This window comes from Dendropsophus ebraccatus, chromosome 2 (assembly GCF_027789765.1).
Source record: "Dendropsophus ebraccatus isolate aDenEbr1 chromosome 2, aDenEbr1.pat, whole genome shotgun sequence".
NCBI lineage: Eukaryota > Metazoa > Chordata > Amphibia > Anura > Hylidae > Dendropsophus > Dendropsophus ebraccatus.
Genome location: NC_091455.1, coordinates 8,525,191 through 8,542,455, shown reverse-complemented (window position 1 = coordinate 8,542,455; position 17,265 = coordinate 8,525,191). Strand labels below are relative to the sequence as shown.

Below are 17,265 nucleotides of genomic sequence, written 5' to 3'. Positions count from 1 at the left end.
TAAACTGTACAGCAGCGCACATGGAGATACAGCACACAGACTCTGCCATAATAATACTGATAATACTGATGATAATAATAATAATAATAATAATAATAATAATAATAATACTGATAATAATAATACTGATAATACTAATAATAACAATATTAATAATACTGATAATAATGATACTAATAATAACAATACTAATAATACTGAGAGCAGCTGATCCTGAGTTTTTGGCGTTTTTTCTGGTTATGTCTGCTATGTTCTCTAGTTAGAAAATCCAAATAAACTCCACATGCAGATTTCCCTGAAGACTTCCCAGCTTCCCATAGGAAATCAAACACAATGAGGGGCCTACTTCAGGGAGCAATAATCGGCCGAACAGGGACGTAACTAGAAATGGCAGGGCCCCATAGCAAACTTTCACATTGGCCCCCACGACACACACACAGAATGTGGCCTGCATATTATTTGCGATCATCATCAACCCTCCCCCCCATGATTTTGGCCTGCATCTTATTAGGGCCTGGGATCATAATCATCATCATTATTCCCCCCCCATCATCATAATCATCATTCCAACCCGCGCCCCCCCCCATCATCACCATCATCATCATTTCACCCCCGCCCCCCCATCATCAACATTCCCCCCCAACATCATCATCATCATCATTCCAACTCCCGCCCCCATCATCACCATCATCATTTCACCCCCGCCCCCCCATCATCATCATCATTCCAACCCCTGCCCCCCCATCATCATCATCATCATTCCACCCCCCGCCCCCCATCATCATCATTCCCCCCCAACATCATCATCATCATCATTCTAACTCCCGCCCCCCCCCATCATCATCATCATTCCAACTCCCACCCCCCCCAACATCATCATCATCATCATTCCAACTCGCGCCCCCCCCCCATCATCATCATTCCAACCCCCGCCCCCCCCATCATCATCATCATTCCAACCCCCGCCCCCCCCATCATCATCATTCCCCCCCCGCCCCCCCCATCATCATCATTCCCCCCCCGCCCCCCCATCATCAGCATTCCAACACCCGCCCCCCCATCATGATCATCATCATTCCCCCCCCCGCCCCATCATCATCATCATTCCAACCCCCACCCCCCATCATCATCATTCCCCCCCCCCGCCCCATCATCATCATCATTCCCCCCCCGCCCCATCATCATCATCATTCCCCCCCCCGCCCCATCATCATCATCATTCCAACCCCCACCCACCCATCGTCATCATCATCATTCCCCCCCCTGTCCCATCATCATCATCATTCCAACCCCCACCCCCCATCATCATCATCATTCCCCCCGCCCCATCATCATTCCCCCCCCCACCCCATCATCATCATCATCATTCCACCCCCCACCCCCCATCATCATCATCATCATTCCCCCCCCCCAGCCCCCAGTGACAGGCAGCTATTCAGCAGCTGCAGCAGCAGGGATACCTCTGGGGCGCACAAGTCACTTGCTCTCTGACAGTCCGCCTCCTCCTCAATAATGGCGCCTGTGACTGTGACTCCGCCCCCCTCCCCCACGGTACGGCACAGCAGAGAGGACCTGCGTGCATGCGTGCACTTACGTGGGGGAGGAGACGGCTCAGCAGTGACTTCGGAGGCGGCCCGCCCAGGAACTCAGCAACGTGAGAGGCGGCCGCGGGGACAGAGACGGGGACAGATGCCGGGGCGGGCCTGTTCAAATACAGAGTCCAGACAGTTTCTCCCCGGGTGGCCTAACTGGGGAGAAAATTAACTCACACACACTCAGGACACAAGGACTAGCTGGCCGGGCCGGGCCCCTTGATGCGGCGGGCCCCGTAGCAACCGCTACCGTTGCTACGGCGGTAGTTCCGCCACTGAAGCCGAATCAAACCTAATTTGACCTAACAGCTCCTCCAGCCTGCCCCAGCTGCCAGCAACCATCCCCCCCCCCCCCCATTAGTGGGGAGAAGCACCTGCTCTGCACCTGATCCACGGAGTGTAAAAAATAACCTCCAGCAAGAGTTGTTTTCTTTCAAATCCCCTGGTGTCATTAAGTTATATAGATTTATAATTTACTTCTACTTAAAATTCTCCAGTCTTCCAGTACTTATCAGCTGCTGTATGTCTCGCAGTAAGCAGTGTATTCTCTCCAGTCTGACACAGTGCTCTCTGCTGCCACCTCTGTCCATGTCAGGAACTGTCCAGAGCAGGAGAGGTTTTCTATGGGGATTTGCTGCTGCTCTGGACAGTTCCTGACATGGACAGAGGTGGCAGCAGAGAGCACTGTGTCAGACTGGTTTGTGCACACACATTATGAGATCACAGTATTGTGGACACTTAATATTACACTTGTATATAATGTATGGATGGATAATTATACTGTACTGAGTGTATTAGCACACATGTATACTTGCATTGTGACGCTACTTGAAAATACAATACTGGTGAAACGCTGTATTTCAGTGTAAATAAGCCGTCTCCATGCTTCCCTCCATACTTTCAGTAGCACACAGACCTGGGTGCGGTTTAGTGAGGCCTGGTGAGGCTCATGTTCCTGTGCTGCCATTGGTTGTTGTTTCGGAGTGTTAGGTTGTCAGAGTGTTAGGTTGTCAGAGTGCTAGGTTGTCAGAGTGCTAGGTTGTCAGAGTGTTAGGTTGTCAGAGTGCTAGGTTGTCAGAGTGCTAGGTTGTCAGAGTGTTAGGTTGTCAGAGTGTTAGGTTGTCAGAGTGCTAGGTTGTCAGAGTGCTAGGTTGTCAGATTGTAAGGTTGTCAGAGTGCTAGGTTGTCAGAGTGTTAGGTTGTCAGAGTGCTAGGTTGTCAGAGCGTTAGCTTGCAGTTACAGCTTCTTGTGGAACATAACACGACCCCATTCACATACCCAAGATGTAAGGGGGCTGCGGGGGGCTGCCCAGGGGATCACTGTTCGTCTGGGCAGCCCATAAGATACAGTGTCTGCTGCCGACGCTCCTATTCCACGGAGAGACGGCTGCAGATCGTTGCTGTATCAGTCGTTTGTCTTTCAACATGTTTGAAAGACAAACGACGCAACGATCAACCGACATGAACAATGTCGGCTGATCGTTGCTGTCAATTCCACAGGACAATTATCGGCCATAACGGCCAATAATCGTTCCGTGGAATAGGGCCTATAGTAAGCGGGATGGTAGGAGAACAATGCAGGCGCGTTCCACTGATGATGACCATTTCAGGACTCCTCCCTTCCTTCGCTCTGCAGAACGTGCCTGCATTGTTCTCCTAACACCCCGCTTAATATGATGATTCGCAGAACAGCTTTGGGTAAGCGCTCAGCGCTTTATTCCACTCCGTTACATTGTTGCCACAGTTGTGCTGTTGCACCCTCTATGCTACATAGTCATTTGCTGTCCTATACCTGGATTTGCTACCTTAGGGTACGTGCACACTAAGTATTCCGCTGCTCACGGCCGCGCGCCATAGACTTCATTCTAGGCCTGGGCAGATTCTGCCGTCCGTCCAAAGATGTCATTCTTTGGATGGACGGCGGAATCTGCCCGTGCATAGAATGGAGTCTATGGCACGGGTGGATCCGTGCATGGCCACGAGCTGCGGAATCCGCGACAAGTTGTCCGCTGCGATTCCGTAGTGTGCACGAACCCTCATACCTAGAGCCTACTGATTGCTCACTGCGGTGGTGCTGCCTAAGACTTCGCCACACCTGTAACAGATTATATATATATATATATATATATATATATATATATATTGGGGTATAGGATATGTATATACCTCTGCTGTCAGTTTCTAGATGACAAGCAGCAGTGTATACTTACCATCCGCACTGCTTGTGATCCGACATCTGGTTCTCCGGTCGCTGCTGTAACTTCAGGCTGTCGCCTCCTCCGGAGTGATTGACAGCCAGAGGAGGCGGGCCTGAAGATAAAGCCAGTGCAAGGATATCCAGTATACAGTATATTCTATATGTACAGTGTATCCTGTATACATATCGGTGCTGTCACCTTGCAACTCACATAGCAAAGACCCTGTGTAGCCTTAGGCTATGTTCACACATGGTGGAAATGCTGCAGATTTCCCATCCAGATTTGTCTTTTCTCCCTGCTTCTGAGGGCAGGCCTGGCCACTAGTATTCCATCTCGGCCTGTGATTGGCTGAGCACTCAGCAGCAGGGAGTAATGAGTAACGTTTATTATTTTCACATCCCGCCCAGCAGCATATATAGCATTGTTATTATGTCGGGACACTTCTTTAGGTTACAAACACACTTGGCGGGTCTGCAGCGAGTCTCCATGCTGCGTTTTTGCAGCGAGACTCGCTGCAGATCCCGGCCCTATGCGTTTAATGGCAGACAAACACGCAGCAGGGATGTACATCCCTGCTGCGAGTTTGTTTGCAGCCCACCCCATTAACCCCCCAGCCGCGGGAGCTGATACTTCACCTGATCCCGGCTCCGGCGGTTCCCGATGTCTTCAGCAAGCCGGAGCGGGGACCAGGTGAAGTATATCCTCCAGCCAGCTGCCCACAGCCCCGGCCGCCCGATCGCCCCCCCGCAGCACCGATCGCACGGCTGGGGCTGCAGGGGGGCGTGCGAGCGATCGGTGCTGCGGGGGGGGGGGGCGTGCGATCGGGCGGCCGGCTGGAGCATATACTTCACCTGGTCCCCGCTCCGGCTTGCTGAAGACATCGGGAACCGCCGGAGCCGGGATCAGGTGAAGTATCAGCTCCGGCGGCCGGGGGGTTAATGGGGTGGGCTGCAGACAAACTCGCAGCAGGGATGTACATCCCTGCTGTGTGTTTGTCTGCCATTAAAAGTATAGGGCCGGGATCTGCAAAAACGCAGCATGGAGACTCGCTGCAGACCCGCCAAGTGTGTTTGTAACCTTAGGGTAGCTTGACATGTACCGGATCCGCAGCGGATTTATGTAGTGTGAAGTTAAATGGGTCACAAACCCGCAGTGACATTTTCATTCCGCTGCCAGTATGTGACCCGGCCCATTTAAGCCCCCGCAGCATACATTACCTGCTCGGTGCCGCGGCTGTGTGTGAGGCTCCCAGCTCCCGTCGGTGCTGCCGGGCACTGATTGGCTGGCCGGTAACCTCACACACAGCCGCGGTGCCAAGCAGGTAATGTATACTCCGGGCCGGGGGCTGCGGGGGGTTAAAGAAGTTCGGCGAAAATTTTTATTTTATTGCCCCCCAAAAGTTATACAAATCCCCAATATACACAACAGGAAATGCCTATAAAGTGCTTTTTTCCCTGCACTTACTACTGCATCAAGGCTTCACTTCGTGGATGACATGGTGATGGTACTTCCTGGATAACATGGTGATGTCACTTCCTGGATAACATGGTGATGTCACTTCCTGGATAACATGGTGATGTCACTTCCTGGATAACATGGTGATGTCACGACCCGACTCCCAGAGCTGTGCGGGCTGTGGCTGTTGGAGAGGATGATGGCAGAGGGATGCTCAGTGTCCCCCTACCATCATCCTCTCCAGCAGCCACAGCCCGCACAGCTCTGGGAGTCATGTCATGACATCACCATGTTATCCAGGAAGTGACATCACCATGTTATCCGGGAAGTGACATCACTATGTTATCCAGGCAATACAATATTTAAATAAAATTTCCGCTGGACTTCTCTTTAAAAGGGGCCGGGTAACATACTGGCAGCGGAATAAAAAATCCGCTGCGGGTATGTGACCCATTTAACTTCACACTACATGGATCCACAACGGATTTCGCTGCAAACTCGCAGCGTGAAATACGCTGCAGATTTGGTACGTGTGAAGCTACCCTTATACAGGTTGAGGAATATTTGTCCTATAATAGATCCAGCAATAAACAAAAAATCAAACAAACTGCAAGACCTGTGAGCCTATATGTGATTGGTGGGGTCTGAGCACTGGGATCACTAGTACAGAAGTCCTATGTCTCATGAGTTGAGCGGCTGTCAGAAATTCAGCTGGTGTGGGTTCCATGGACATAGCCAAAATGCTGAACTATCAGCATCAGGCCCTTAGAGATAAATGGAATAGCCGCATGATTTTCTTGATTTCAGAAAGTTATATTGATTATAAATTAATTCTATTTAAAAATCTCCAGTCTTCCAGTACTTATCAGCTGCTGTATGTCCTGCAGGAAGTGGTGTATTCTCTCCAGTCTGACACAGGGCTCTCTGCTGCCACCTCTGTCCATATCAGGAACTGTCCAGAGCAGGAGAGGTTTTCTATGGGGATTTGCTGCTGCTCTAAACAGTTCCTGACATAGACAGAGGTGGCAGCAGAGAGCACTGTGTCAGACTGGAGAGAATACACCACTTCCTGCAGAATATCCAGAAGCTGATAAGTACTGGAAGACTTGAGATTTTTTAATAGAAGTTAATTACAAATATCTGACACTTTCTGGCACCAGTTGATTCGAAAGAAAAAAATTCTTGGTGAACAATCCCTTTAAATGCAGTTGAGTAAACTTTATATACAAAACCAGAGCTTTTTTACTATGAAAAAAACTCTTTTTATTAAACCAAAACATAGAAAAATATAGACAGCAGAGTCCAGGCTTATTTGGGTTTCCTTGGTGTTTACAGCTCCCCCTACAGACCACACACAGACTTCTGGCTTCCAGAAGAGTCACTGTCTATGCAGACCCCCGATCCCCGACCAGTGCGGAGACCTCCTGTAAATGGTCTCGCACCACCTGCTCCAGCACAGCGTACACGTCCTTACAGGCCTTGCTGGCTGCATCAATCACCCGCTCCAGGTGATCCTCGTGCAGCCGCGAGTTCATCTCCAACAATGCAATCTGCTCAGATTTGGGTAACAGAGCTAAAGCCAACTGGGGTCCTCCTGCCGACTCCTCCACGTAACTGAGATCTGCCAGCGGTGTGTCCTCGATGAATCCGGCCGAGCTGGCACACACATAGTCCCGCATGGGTATGCCGGCATCAATCACCGCCAGGGTGGCTGCATTCACACACGTGCAGTAATTGCCACCATCTGCTTGAAGGATCTAAAGTGAGGGAGGAAAAAATATTATAAAGTATATTACACATATACTCTCCCCGAGAGAGTAATAGATTGTATATACCCGTCCTACAGTCATCTCCCTCCCAGCCTGACATGGCTGATACCAGAGAGTAATAGATTGTATATACCTGTCCTACAGTCATCCCCCCCCAGCCTGACATGGCTGATACCAGAGAGTAATAGATAGTATATACCTGTCCTACAGTCACCTCCCCCCCCAGCCTGACATGGCTGATACCAGAGAGTAATAAGATTGTATATACCTGTCCTACAGTCACCTCCCCCCCCAGCCTGACATGGCTGACACCAGAGAGTAATAGATTCTATATACCTGTCCTACAGTCACCCCCCCCCCCCCAACCTGACATGGCTGACACCAGAGAGTAATAGATTGTATATACCTGTCCTACAGTCACCTCTCCCCCCCCAACCTGACATGGCTGATACCAGAGAGTAATAGATTGTATATACCTGTCCTATAGTCACCTCCCCCCCCCCAGCCTGACATGGCTGATACCAGAGAGTAATAAATTGTATATACCTGTCCTACAGTCACCTCTCCCCCCCCCCCAGCCTGACATGGCTGATGCCAGAGAGTAATAGACTGTATATACCTGTCCTACAGTCATCTCCCCCCCCCCCAGCCTGACATGGATGATACCAGAGAGTAATAGATTGCATATACCTGTCCTACAGTCACCTCTCCCCCCCCCCCCGCCTGACATGGCTGATACCAGAGAGTAATAGATTGTATATACCTGTCCTACAGTCACCTCCCCCCCCCAGCCTGACATGGCTGATACCAGAGAGTAATAGATTGTATATACCTGTCCTACAGTCACCCCCCCCCCCAACCTGACATGGCTGATACCAGAGAGTAATAGATTGTATATACCTGTCCTATAGTCACCTCCCCCCCCCAGCCTGACATGGCTGATACCAGAGAGTAATAAATTGTATATACCTGTCCTACAGTCACCTCCCCCCAGCCTGACATACATGGCTGATACCAGAGAGTAATAGATTGTATATACCTGTCCTACAGTCACCTCTCCCCCCCCCAGCCTGACATGGCTGATGCCAGAGAGTAATAGACTGTATATACCTGTCCTACAGTCATCTCCCCCCCCCCAGCCTGACATGGATGATACCAGAGAGTAATAGATTGCATATACCTGTCCTACAGTCACCTCTCCCCCCCCCCCCCAGCCTGACATGGCTGATACTAGAGAGTAATAGATTGTATATACCTGTCCTACAGTCACCTCCCCCCCCCAGCCTGACATGGCTGATACCAGAGAGTAATAGATTGTATATACCTGTCCTGCAGTCACAGCCTCCCCCATCCCAGCCTGACATGGCTGATACCAGAGAGTAATAGATTGTAGTCACCTGTACATAGATATCTATCTGGGAGCGTGGGTACAGCTGGGTGAGGATGGCAGCTTCGAATGTCTGTTTCAGGTGCAGGGTCATCTCGGTGGATTTGCGGTCTCCGTGTGGCCGGCGTTTCCGTTCCCCGGTGCTGAAGGTGGCCATACTGTACTGGCAGTTCACCACTGCACGGTCATGGAGGGTTTTGGCACGAGATCCTCGAATCTAAGGGTAAGAAATGCAGAAAACGGCGTCAATGTCAGCGTCGAGAAATGTCAATAAAGCTTTATTGTGAAAGGATCTACCTTTACTGCTCTTAACAACCAATCAGAGAGCAGCTTTCAGCCTGTATTGTGGTGAGGAGAATGAAAGCAGTCCTGTGATTGGTTGCTATGGTCAGATGACTAGTAGAAAGTTGGTGAATCTGTTTGTTGCCCATAGCAACCAATCACTGCGCAGCTATCACTTTCCACACTAAAATATGAAATGAAAGCAGAGCTGTGATTGGCTGTTATAGGTATTTAGCACAATGTGATACCCAGGCGGTGGCCCTCACCTCATGGGGCCCGTACACCACAGCCAGCGCCTTGGTGTTCCCCTGCTCGATATAAGCCGAGCCGTCGGCCTGAGCGAACACTCCCATCCGGGCCTGGATCTTACGCAGCTCCCCGGCCTTCCGTCCGTCCACCCGGTATCCCTGATCCGACAGCAGCTCCAGCCCGGCCATCCTGCAGCATGTGAGAGAGAGAGGCGACCAGGGCGTGAAGGACCTGCGATGATGTCACCACCATGTGATCAGTCACATGTGTGGGAGGAGTCTACACTGTGCTGTCTAAACAAATACAGCTCTGCACCGTACACTGTATACACACACAGCTCTGCGCCATACCCCGTATACACACAGAGCTCTGCACCGTACTCTGTACACACACACAGCTCTGCACCGTACACTGTATACACACACAGCTCTACGCCATACCCCGTATACACAGAGCTCTGCACCGTACACTGTATACACACAGAGCTCTGCACCGTACACTGTATACACACACAGCTCTGCGCCATACCCCGTATACACACACAGCTCTGCACCGTACACTGTATACACACACAGCTCTGCACCCTATACTGTATACACACACAGCTCTGCACTGTACACTGTATACACACACAGCTCTGCACCCTATACTGTATACACACACAGCTCTGCACTGTACACTGTATACACACACAGCTCTGCGCCATATCCCGTATACACACATGGCTCTGCACCGTACACTGTATACACACACAGCTCTGCACCGTACACTGTATACACACATAGCTCTGCGCCATACCCCGTATACACACAGAGCTCTGCACCGTACACTGTATACACACACAGCTCTGCACCCTATACTGTATACACACACACAGCTCTGCACCGTACACTGTATACACACAGAGCTCTGCACCGTACACTGTATACACACAGAGCTCTGCACCGTACACTGTATACACACACAGCTCTGCGCCGTACACTGTATACACACACAGCTCTACGCCATACCCCGTATACACAGAGCTCTGCACCGTACACTGTATACACACAGAGCTCTGCACCGTACACTGTATACACACACAGCTCTGCGCCATACCCCGTATACACACACAGCTCTGCACCGTACACTGTATACACACACAGCTCTGCACCCTATACTGTATACACACACAGCTCTGCACTGTACACTGTATACACACACAGCTCTGCACCCTATACTGTATACACACACAGCTCTGCACTGTACACTGTATACACACACAGCTCTGCGCCATATCCCGTATACACACATGGCTCTGCACCGTACACTGTATACACACACAGCTCTGCACCGTACACTGTATACACACATAGCTCTGCGCCATACCCCGTATACACACAGAGCTCTGCACCGTACACTGTATACACACACAGCTCTGCACCCTATACTGTATACACACACACAGCTCTGCACCGTACACTGTATACACACAGAGCTCTGCACCGTACACTGTATACACACAGAGCTCTGCACCGTACACTGTATACACACACAGCTCTGCGCCGTACACTGTATACACACACAGCTCTGCGCCATACCCCGTATACACACAGAGCTCTGCACCGTACTGCGCCATACCCCGTATACACACAGAGCTCTGCACCGTACACTGTATACACACACAGCTCTGCACAGTACACTGTATACACACACAGCTCTGCGCCATACCCCGTATACACACAGAGCTCTGCACCGTACACTGTATACACACATAGCTCTGCACCGTACACTGTATACACACACAGCTCTGCACCGTACACTGTATACACATACAGCTCTGCGCCATACCCCGTATACACACAGAGCTCTGCACCGTACACTGTATACACACACAGCTCTGCGCCGTACACTATATACACACAGAGCTCTGCACCGTACACTGTATACACACACAGCTCTGCACCCTATACTGTATACACACACAGCTCTGCACCGTACACTGTATACACACACAGCTCTGCGCCATACCCCGTATACACACATGGCTCTGCACTGTACACTGTATACACACACAGCTCTGCGCCGTACACTATATATACACACACAGCTCTGCACCATACACTGTATACACACACAGCTCTGCACTGTACACTGTATACACACACAGCTCTGCGCCGTACACTATATATACACACACAGCTCTGCACCATACACTGTATACACACACAGCTCTGCACTGTACACTGTATACACACACAGCTCTGCACTGTACACTGCATACACACACAGCTCTGCACTGTACACTGCATACACACACAGCTCTGCACTGTACACTGCATACACACACAGCTCTGCACCGTACACTATATACACGCACGCTCTGTGCCGGTCTTTTTGGGAGCACAGGGCAGGGGAGATCGTCACACTGGGGGGGTCGTCACACTGGGGGGTCGTCATCACACTGGGGGGGTCGTCATCACACTGGGGGGGGTCATCACACTGGGGGGTCGTCATCACACTGGGGGGTCGTCATCACACTGGGGGGGGTCGTCATACTGGGGGGGTCGTCATACTGGGGGGGTTGTCGTACTGGGGGGGTCGTCATACTGGGGGGGTCGTCATACTGGGGGGGTTGTCGTACTGGGGGGGTCGTCACACTGGGGGGGTCATCACACTGGGGGGGTCATCACACTGGGGGGGTTGTCGTACTGGGGGGGTCATCACACTGGGGGGGTCGTCATACTGGGGGGGTCATCACACTGGGGGGGGTCGTCATACTGGGGGGGTTGTCGTACTGGGGGGGTCATCACACTGGGGGGTCGTCATACTGGGGGGGTTGTCGTACTGGGGGGGGTCGTCATACTGGGGGGGTCATCACACTGGGGGGGTCGTCATACTGGGGGGGTTGTCGTACTGGGGGGGTCATCACACTGGGGGGGGTCGTCATACTGGGGGGGTTGTCGTACTGGGGGGGGTCGTCATACTGGGGGGGTCATCACACTGGGGGGGTCATCATACTGGGGGGGTTGTCGTACTGGGGGGGTCGTCATACTGGGGGGGTCGGTACTGCTGAAAAGACTGGCGCAGTGCGCTGATGGTCCATTCAATTTACCAATGGGGAAGCTGGAAGCCGAATCCGCTAACATTGTGCAGCCACGTTAATGCGCATATTCCTGCCAGTACTGCGGCGTGTGCATTCACCCTATGTTCTACACATTTACAATAGTTTTTGCACCACGTCGTCTATAACACAGGGGAGGATTCGTTACACTGGATTCTAGCAGCTTTCCCTCTGTTGCCCATAGCAACCAATCTGGCTCAGCTGACATCCGATAAAATGATTTGTTGCTATGGGTAACATACGATGGCCATGCTTCTGGAGGTCCAGCTGGGGAAGAACTACAACTCCCATCAGACTCCGCCCGGCAGGACATCATGGTGGTTGTAGTTTTGTCCCGGCTAATATCGCACAGAACGTGAATGACGCTCACACATCCAGCACGCGCATGCGCAGACTCACCCCCGGTCGCTCCTATAGCGCAGCAAACAGCCCGGCCGACTTCACAAACTCCTCCCACACGAGTCTGGTCACGTGGGAGTGACGTCACACCCAGTCTCGCTCTGACTCGTTGCAGCCTCCTACAGTGTAGCTGCAGTCTTCCTACCACTAGATGTCGCTAGTGCTCCGGCGCTATCCGCTCTGTACAGCGGTGTTGGTATAAAAGAGGCGGCGCGGCACGGTCGGCGCCATTTTGTGAAGAGATTTGGTGGGGTGCGGGTGGTTGTGCGCGCTGTACAGCAGTGGTTTAGATGAAAAATACCGGTGTAGCGCGCGGTCAGCTGCCGCTACACCTCAGATATAACATCATGTTACAGCAGAGAGGAGGTTTTTTTTTTTTAAATGAAATATTCTTTGAGCTTGATCACATAGCTACTCTGAGGCAAAGTTACCTCACAGCATATCAGTCTGTGCTAGTTTAGTGTAGGAAGTGGGAGAAATCACAACTATCAGCAATCTCTGCTGCTTTTGGTCAGATATAAACACTAGAAAAAGAGTCTGAGCAATGGGACCGTGCTGTAGTTAGTCAAACGTGAATGGTGTTATTCCAGGGTCAGAAGAGAGCTAGACACAAGGGGAATACAGAACACTTCTATATATTACGTGAAGTAATGCACAGCTGCTATTCTGCACTAGAATATTAAAAAGTATAATTTTATATATATATATATATATATCTACACATATATATATACACACACGTGCGGTGCCTGTAGTCCAGCAAATGCCTCATGGCACAAAAAATTACAAAAGAAATAAGGAACATATTTTACATCTAAAGATTTGCTAAAAAGCTGTGATATATATAAAGAAAGCGAATAACTGCTAATGTCACTACGGCTCTTAGGGTACAAACCCACACACCTTATACACAGCAGATACGCAGCAAATATGCAGCAGATTTGTTGGTACAGATTTGATGCTGTGTTCAGTTATTTAGATATAATCTGCTGCGTATTTGCTGCGTATCGCAGCAGTAAATACGCTGCTTATACGGCGTGTGGGTTTATACCCTTAATGTAATAGGTCGCCCGCTGGTATATGGCGGTTACGTGATCTGCCAAGTGGTACAGCTAAAGTATATAAAAATACATGATGGCTGTGTTATTATACAGTATGACTACTTTGTTAGTGAATGGCTGATGAATATGGGAACCTGAATAAGACAATTCCTTACAGCGAAAAAATTATTTTTATTTATGTAGTACCAGCAGATTCAGGAGCACTTCACAATTCTGGGGCTACATACATAGACAAAAATAGACATTACAGAGATGTACATATAATTATTCATACATGAGGAGTGAGAGCAATTCCAAGTATTGAAGCTGAAGCCCTAGTGTGAAATGATTACTACATAGAGAGTTACTACCAAACCTACAGTGAAACAGATGAGGTGCATTAACTCCTACCTAATAAACATCTCTGAAAAATAGTTAAAAATAAAATAAAAATATTTGCTTTTAACCGCTGCTAATTCGCTGTATTCAGCAATCTGGCTATTATCGTTCATTTTGATCTTTCAACAAGTTCTCAAATCGTCGTTGATCGTTCGCAAAAAATTTGCAGATCGTTCCATGTAAACAGTCTTAAAACTATTTCACCTCTGTGAGATAGGCTTAAGCGATCGCATAACAATTTTTCCGTACGATGTATCATTCTGTCTAAATGCTGATCATTTTTTTGTTGTGATAACCATATGAGGACTTTGTGGATGATTTGTATTTATCCATCACACAACATTCATTAATCATCTCCAGGCAGTGTAAAAGAAATATTAATGTTTATTCTCTGGGTTGAAAGGGCTATAGCAATTTATCATTTTTGTATTTTTTTTTTTTCCTTATGTTTCAGTATTTTTGCAAAGCGAATGCTCAGTTTTAACAGCTGTGATATTTTATACTTTAAATACATTTTTTGTGATTAATGGGCCTGGAAAACCGCAAAATGTGGGACAGAATCCTCAAAATATCCAATTTTTCTAATGTATTCGTCTGTTATTTACCAAAAGAAGAATAATTTAACAAAGTATTCTAAATGTGTAAATCATTTTCAGAATATTTGCTAAAAAAAAATTGGAAATTCCCCTCGTACTGCCCAGACGTAGGCCTACACCAGTGTGTGCGACTTTTTAGAAAGTCGAAAATGATAAATTTGGCACAAATCCCAGAATATGTGAATATTTGGGTGAATACTCAAAACAGGCATCTTAAAAGTCGAATCTAAAAATATTTGCCCTTCAAATACAATAGAACTTGAACCAAAAATGGGTGAAAAATCCAATTTGCCTAAAAGTAGACGCAAAGCCCTTGACGATAAATTTTCCTCCAAATCTCTATTCATAGCCCTGGAATTTAGTTATTTAGATACACATGATTCCTATATGAGCAGCTAAAAATATATAACAAAACGGTGCACAAATGACTCAACGATTCAAAAATCATTGATTGGGTAATGGGGTTCAAGAACAGTCTGGAGTTTATATAGAATAAGTTATCGCCAAACTACAAAAATACTTAGTCCTTAAAAACTGTAAAAAACAATGCACAAGTTGATGACCATAGCCTCCGTAATACACATTGGCAAAAGTGCTGAAAAAAATGCATCCTACTGTAGACAGCAGAAGCGTTCAGACACAATGGGACTAATTTATTAAGGTGTTCCTATCAGCAAATTGTTTTTGACTAGGTTCCCTCAACGTTTTTCCTTGTCAGTTTATAATTTTTAAAATAGTACGTTATTTTGAGGTTTGGCCACAACAGCTCCTTGTACATTGTTCTAGTTTGGGTTTACTATTTGGCCTTTGGGTGTGTCTTTAATTGAAAAGTCCATTGAATTTAATAGTAACGGAGAGAGGGTGGTGAAAAAAGAAAAACTGTTGGGGAAAAAGTCAGCTGTTTGCAATAGACCTCCGAAAATTATTGACGTGATAATTATTTTCACATCCGCGCAGATAACGTCTGTCATTTTATACACCATCTGCTTTAGATGTCTCTCATTTCATTGACTTCAATGCACTGCAGTCAGTTAAATCGAGGCAATAATAGACATCTTTTTAAATAGAAAAGCACACGTCTTTCTGTTCTTTTTTTTTTTTTTTTTTGTACGTATGATCATGGCCCTTTGTACATTTTTCCAGTTGGTTTAGTGTTCCAGACACATTTACTAAAGGCGTGTGAAGCAACCCAACAAAAAACCCTGCTAACCTGTTTTTGTCCAAAAAAAACTAAACCCAAGTGGGTGTGTCCTTTAAAATCTGTCGTCGCTGACAGATTTATTAAGCGTAACGTCAGTAATTCAGAAAGCAATCACTAATTTGGGTGCATCGTGTCCCCTGTCAGAGCGGGGGGTCACAATGCAGTGCTTATTGATTACTGTTAGAATATGGGATCGGGATCGTTTAAATTCCCCTGAAGAAGATGCTGGCATTCACAGGATAGTCTTGTATCGAGATGCTATCTAGATACCCGCCTGTTATGGAGCGATTTGGTATATGCTCTCTAGCTGTCTGTCTGATCTCTATTGTTCCTTATTGCCCTTGCCAAACGATCTACCGATAAGTTACTACGCCAAGCTGAATGTAGCTATTAAAATTTGCCATGCCTTTGACATGTTTCGTCGGTCCTCGCTGACTTTATCAAAGCTGTGGCATTGGGGGGTTAAGGTTTTTTATTTTTATTTTTTACAGTGGTTGTGATGTGTTTCACCCAATGTCGTTTAATTAACCTATCGAGTGTCATCCCTGTGGTTTGATTTTCAAATGACTGCATAAAGTATTGGTATATTTGTTCAACCAGTAATTCACGGCAGAAGAGGTGCTACAGCATTGTGTCTGTCCTTTTTCAGATAGCGCATGTCTCTTGTGCATTTGCTTATGCCGCCCATTTTTATGGATTTAGATCATCCTTCGCATATCCTGGGACTGATAAATTTTTGGCAATGACTTACCGCAGAAGGCGCATGTCTTAAAACTTGTGCGTTTTGTTAGGTCAGTTTCAATGGGCGCATGACAACTGTTAGTCTACAACCTTCAAAAGGGGCTGTTTGTGGTGCAAATTTACGAATTTTTATTTTCTTCAATGTAAGTTTTAAGTATACTGTATTTTCTGGCGTACAAGACAACCTCCAACTTTTCCAGTTAAAATATAGAGTGTTTGATATACTTGTATAAGACTACCCCTCTTCCAACTCAGAAGGAGGTCCAGTAATACTGATAAAATACGAGGGCGGCCAGATGGGTTAAAAAAGGTGTGTTTTTGTGGGCACAGCGCCACTATAGCGTCTTTTTTTTTTCCATACTCCGGACGCCTCTGCAGCTTGCTCTACCCTTCATACAGGTGCAGCATATGGCGGAGATATTTTTTGCTCCCACCACCATATGCAGCGACCACAGATTCTGCAGTCTGGTTTCCAAGATTTTCAGTACCTGCCCTATAAGACGACCCCTGACGTTTGAGATTTTCCTAGGTTAAAAAGTCTTATACAGCTGTGTCCTATGGTGGATGATGTGGTACCGTAGGACATAACCTCTGATTTTGTACTGAATCCATTATCTAAAATGCACATTTTAATGGATATTTTTTATTTTATTTTTTATTTAATTTTTTTAGATTTTTTTTTTTTTTTTTGCAGAAATGGTGTAAACGTGAATTCTCCATTGATGCTATGCGGAGCCAGTGTTCTTAGTCTGTAAATACGTTTTGCCTCTAGTTAAAGCCGTTTGTTTTTAAGATTGTCTCAACTCGCGTTCATTCTCACTAATTCTATTCCCCAAAAAGTCAAACTCCTGTTG

The 17,265-nt window shown here is 47.7% G+C and overlaps 1 protein-coding gene across 2 annotated transcripts; it reads right to left on the bottom strand.

The window, feature by feature from the left end:
- Positions 1-6,463: 6,463 nt before the first annotated feature.
- Positions 6,464-12,481, bottom strand: EXOSC4 (exosome component 4). 2 transcript variants are annotated; one of them, XM_069959796.1, is made up of 4 exons: positions 12,435-12,481; positions 8,950-9,121; positions 8,412-8,618; positions 6,464-7,002 (listed from the first exon to the last, which is right to left on the bottom strand). In XM_069959796.1, the coding sequence occupies exons 2-4, from the start codon at positions 9,118-9,120 to the stop codon at positions 6,631-6,633; spliced, it is 750 nt and encodes a 249-aa protein (XP_069815897.1). In that variant the 5' UTR covers position 9,121; positions 12,435-12,481; the 3' UTR covers positions 6,464-6,630. The 2 variants fall into 2 exon arrangements, with proteins under 2 accessions (XP_069815897.1, XP_069815898.1); XM_069959797.1 differs by lacking the exon at positions 12,435-12,481 and adding an exon at positions 12,027-12,365.
- Positions 12,482-17,265: the final 4,784 nt, after the last annotated feature.

Excerpts from the sequence above, each read along its gene's own strand:
- EXOSC4 (XM_069959796.1), bottom strand. The coding sequence starts at position 9,120 with ATGGCCGGGCTGGAGCTGCTGTCGGATCAGGGATACCGGGTGGACGGA. Across the intron at positions 8,619-8,949 it reads TGGTGTACGGGCCCCATGAG|ATTCGAGGATCTCGTGCCAA; the intron begins GTGAGGGCCACC and ends TCTTACCCTTAG. Across the intron at positions 7,003-8,411 it reads AGATAGATATCTATGTACAG|ATCCTTCAAGCAGATGGTGG; the intron begins GTGACTACAATC and ends CCCTCACTTTAG.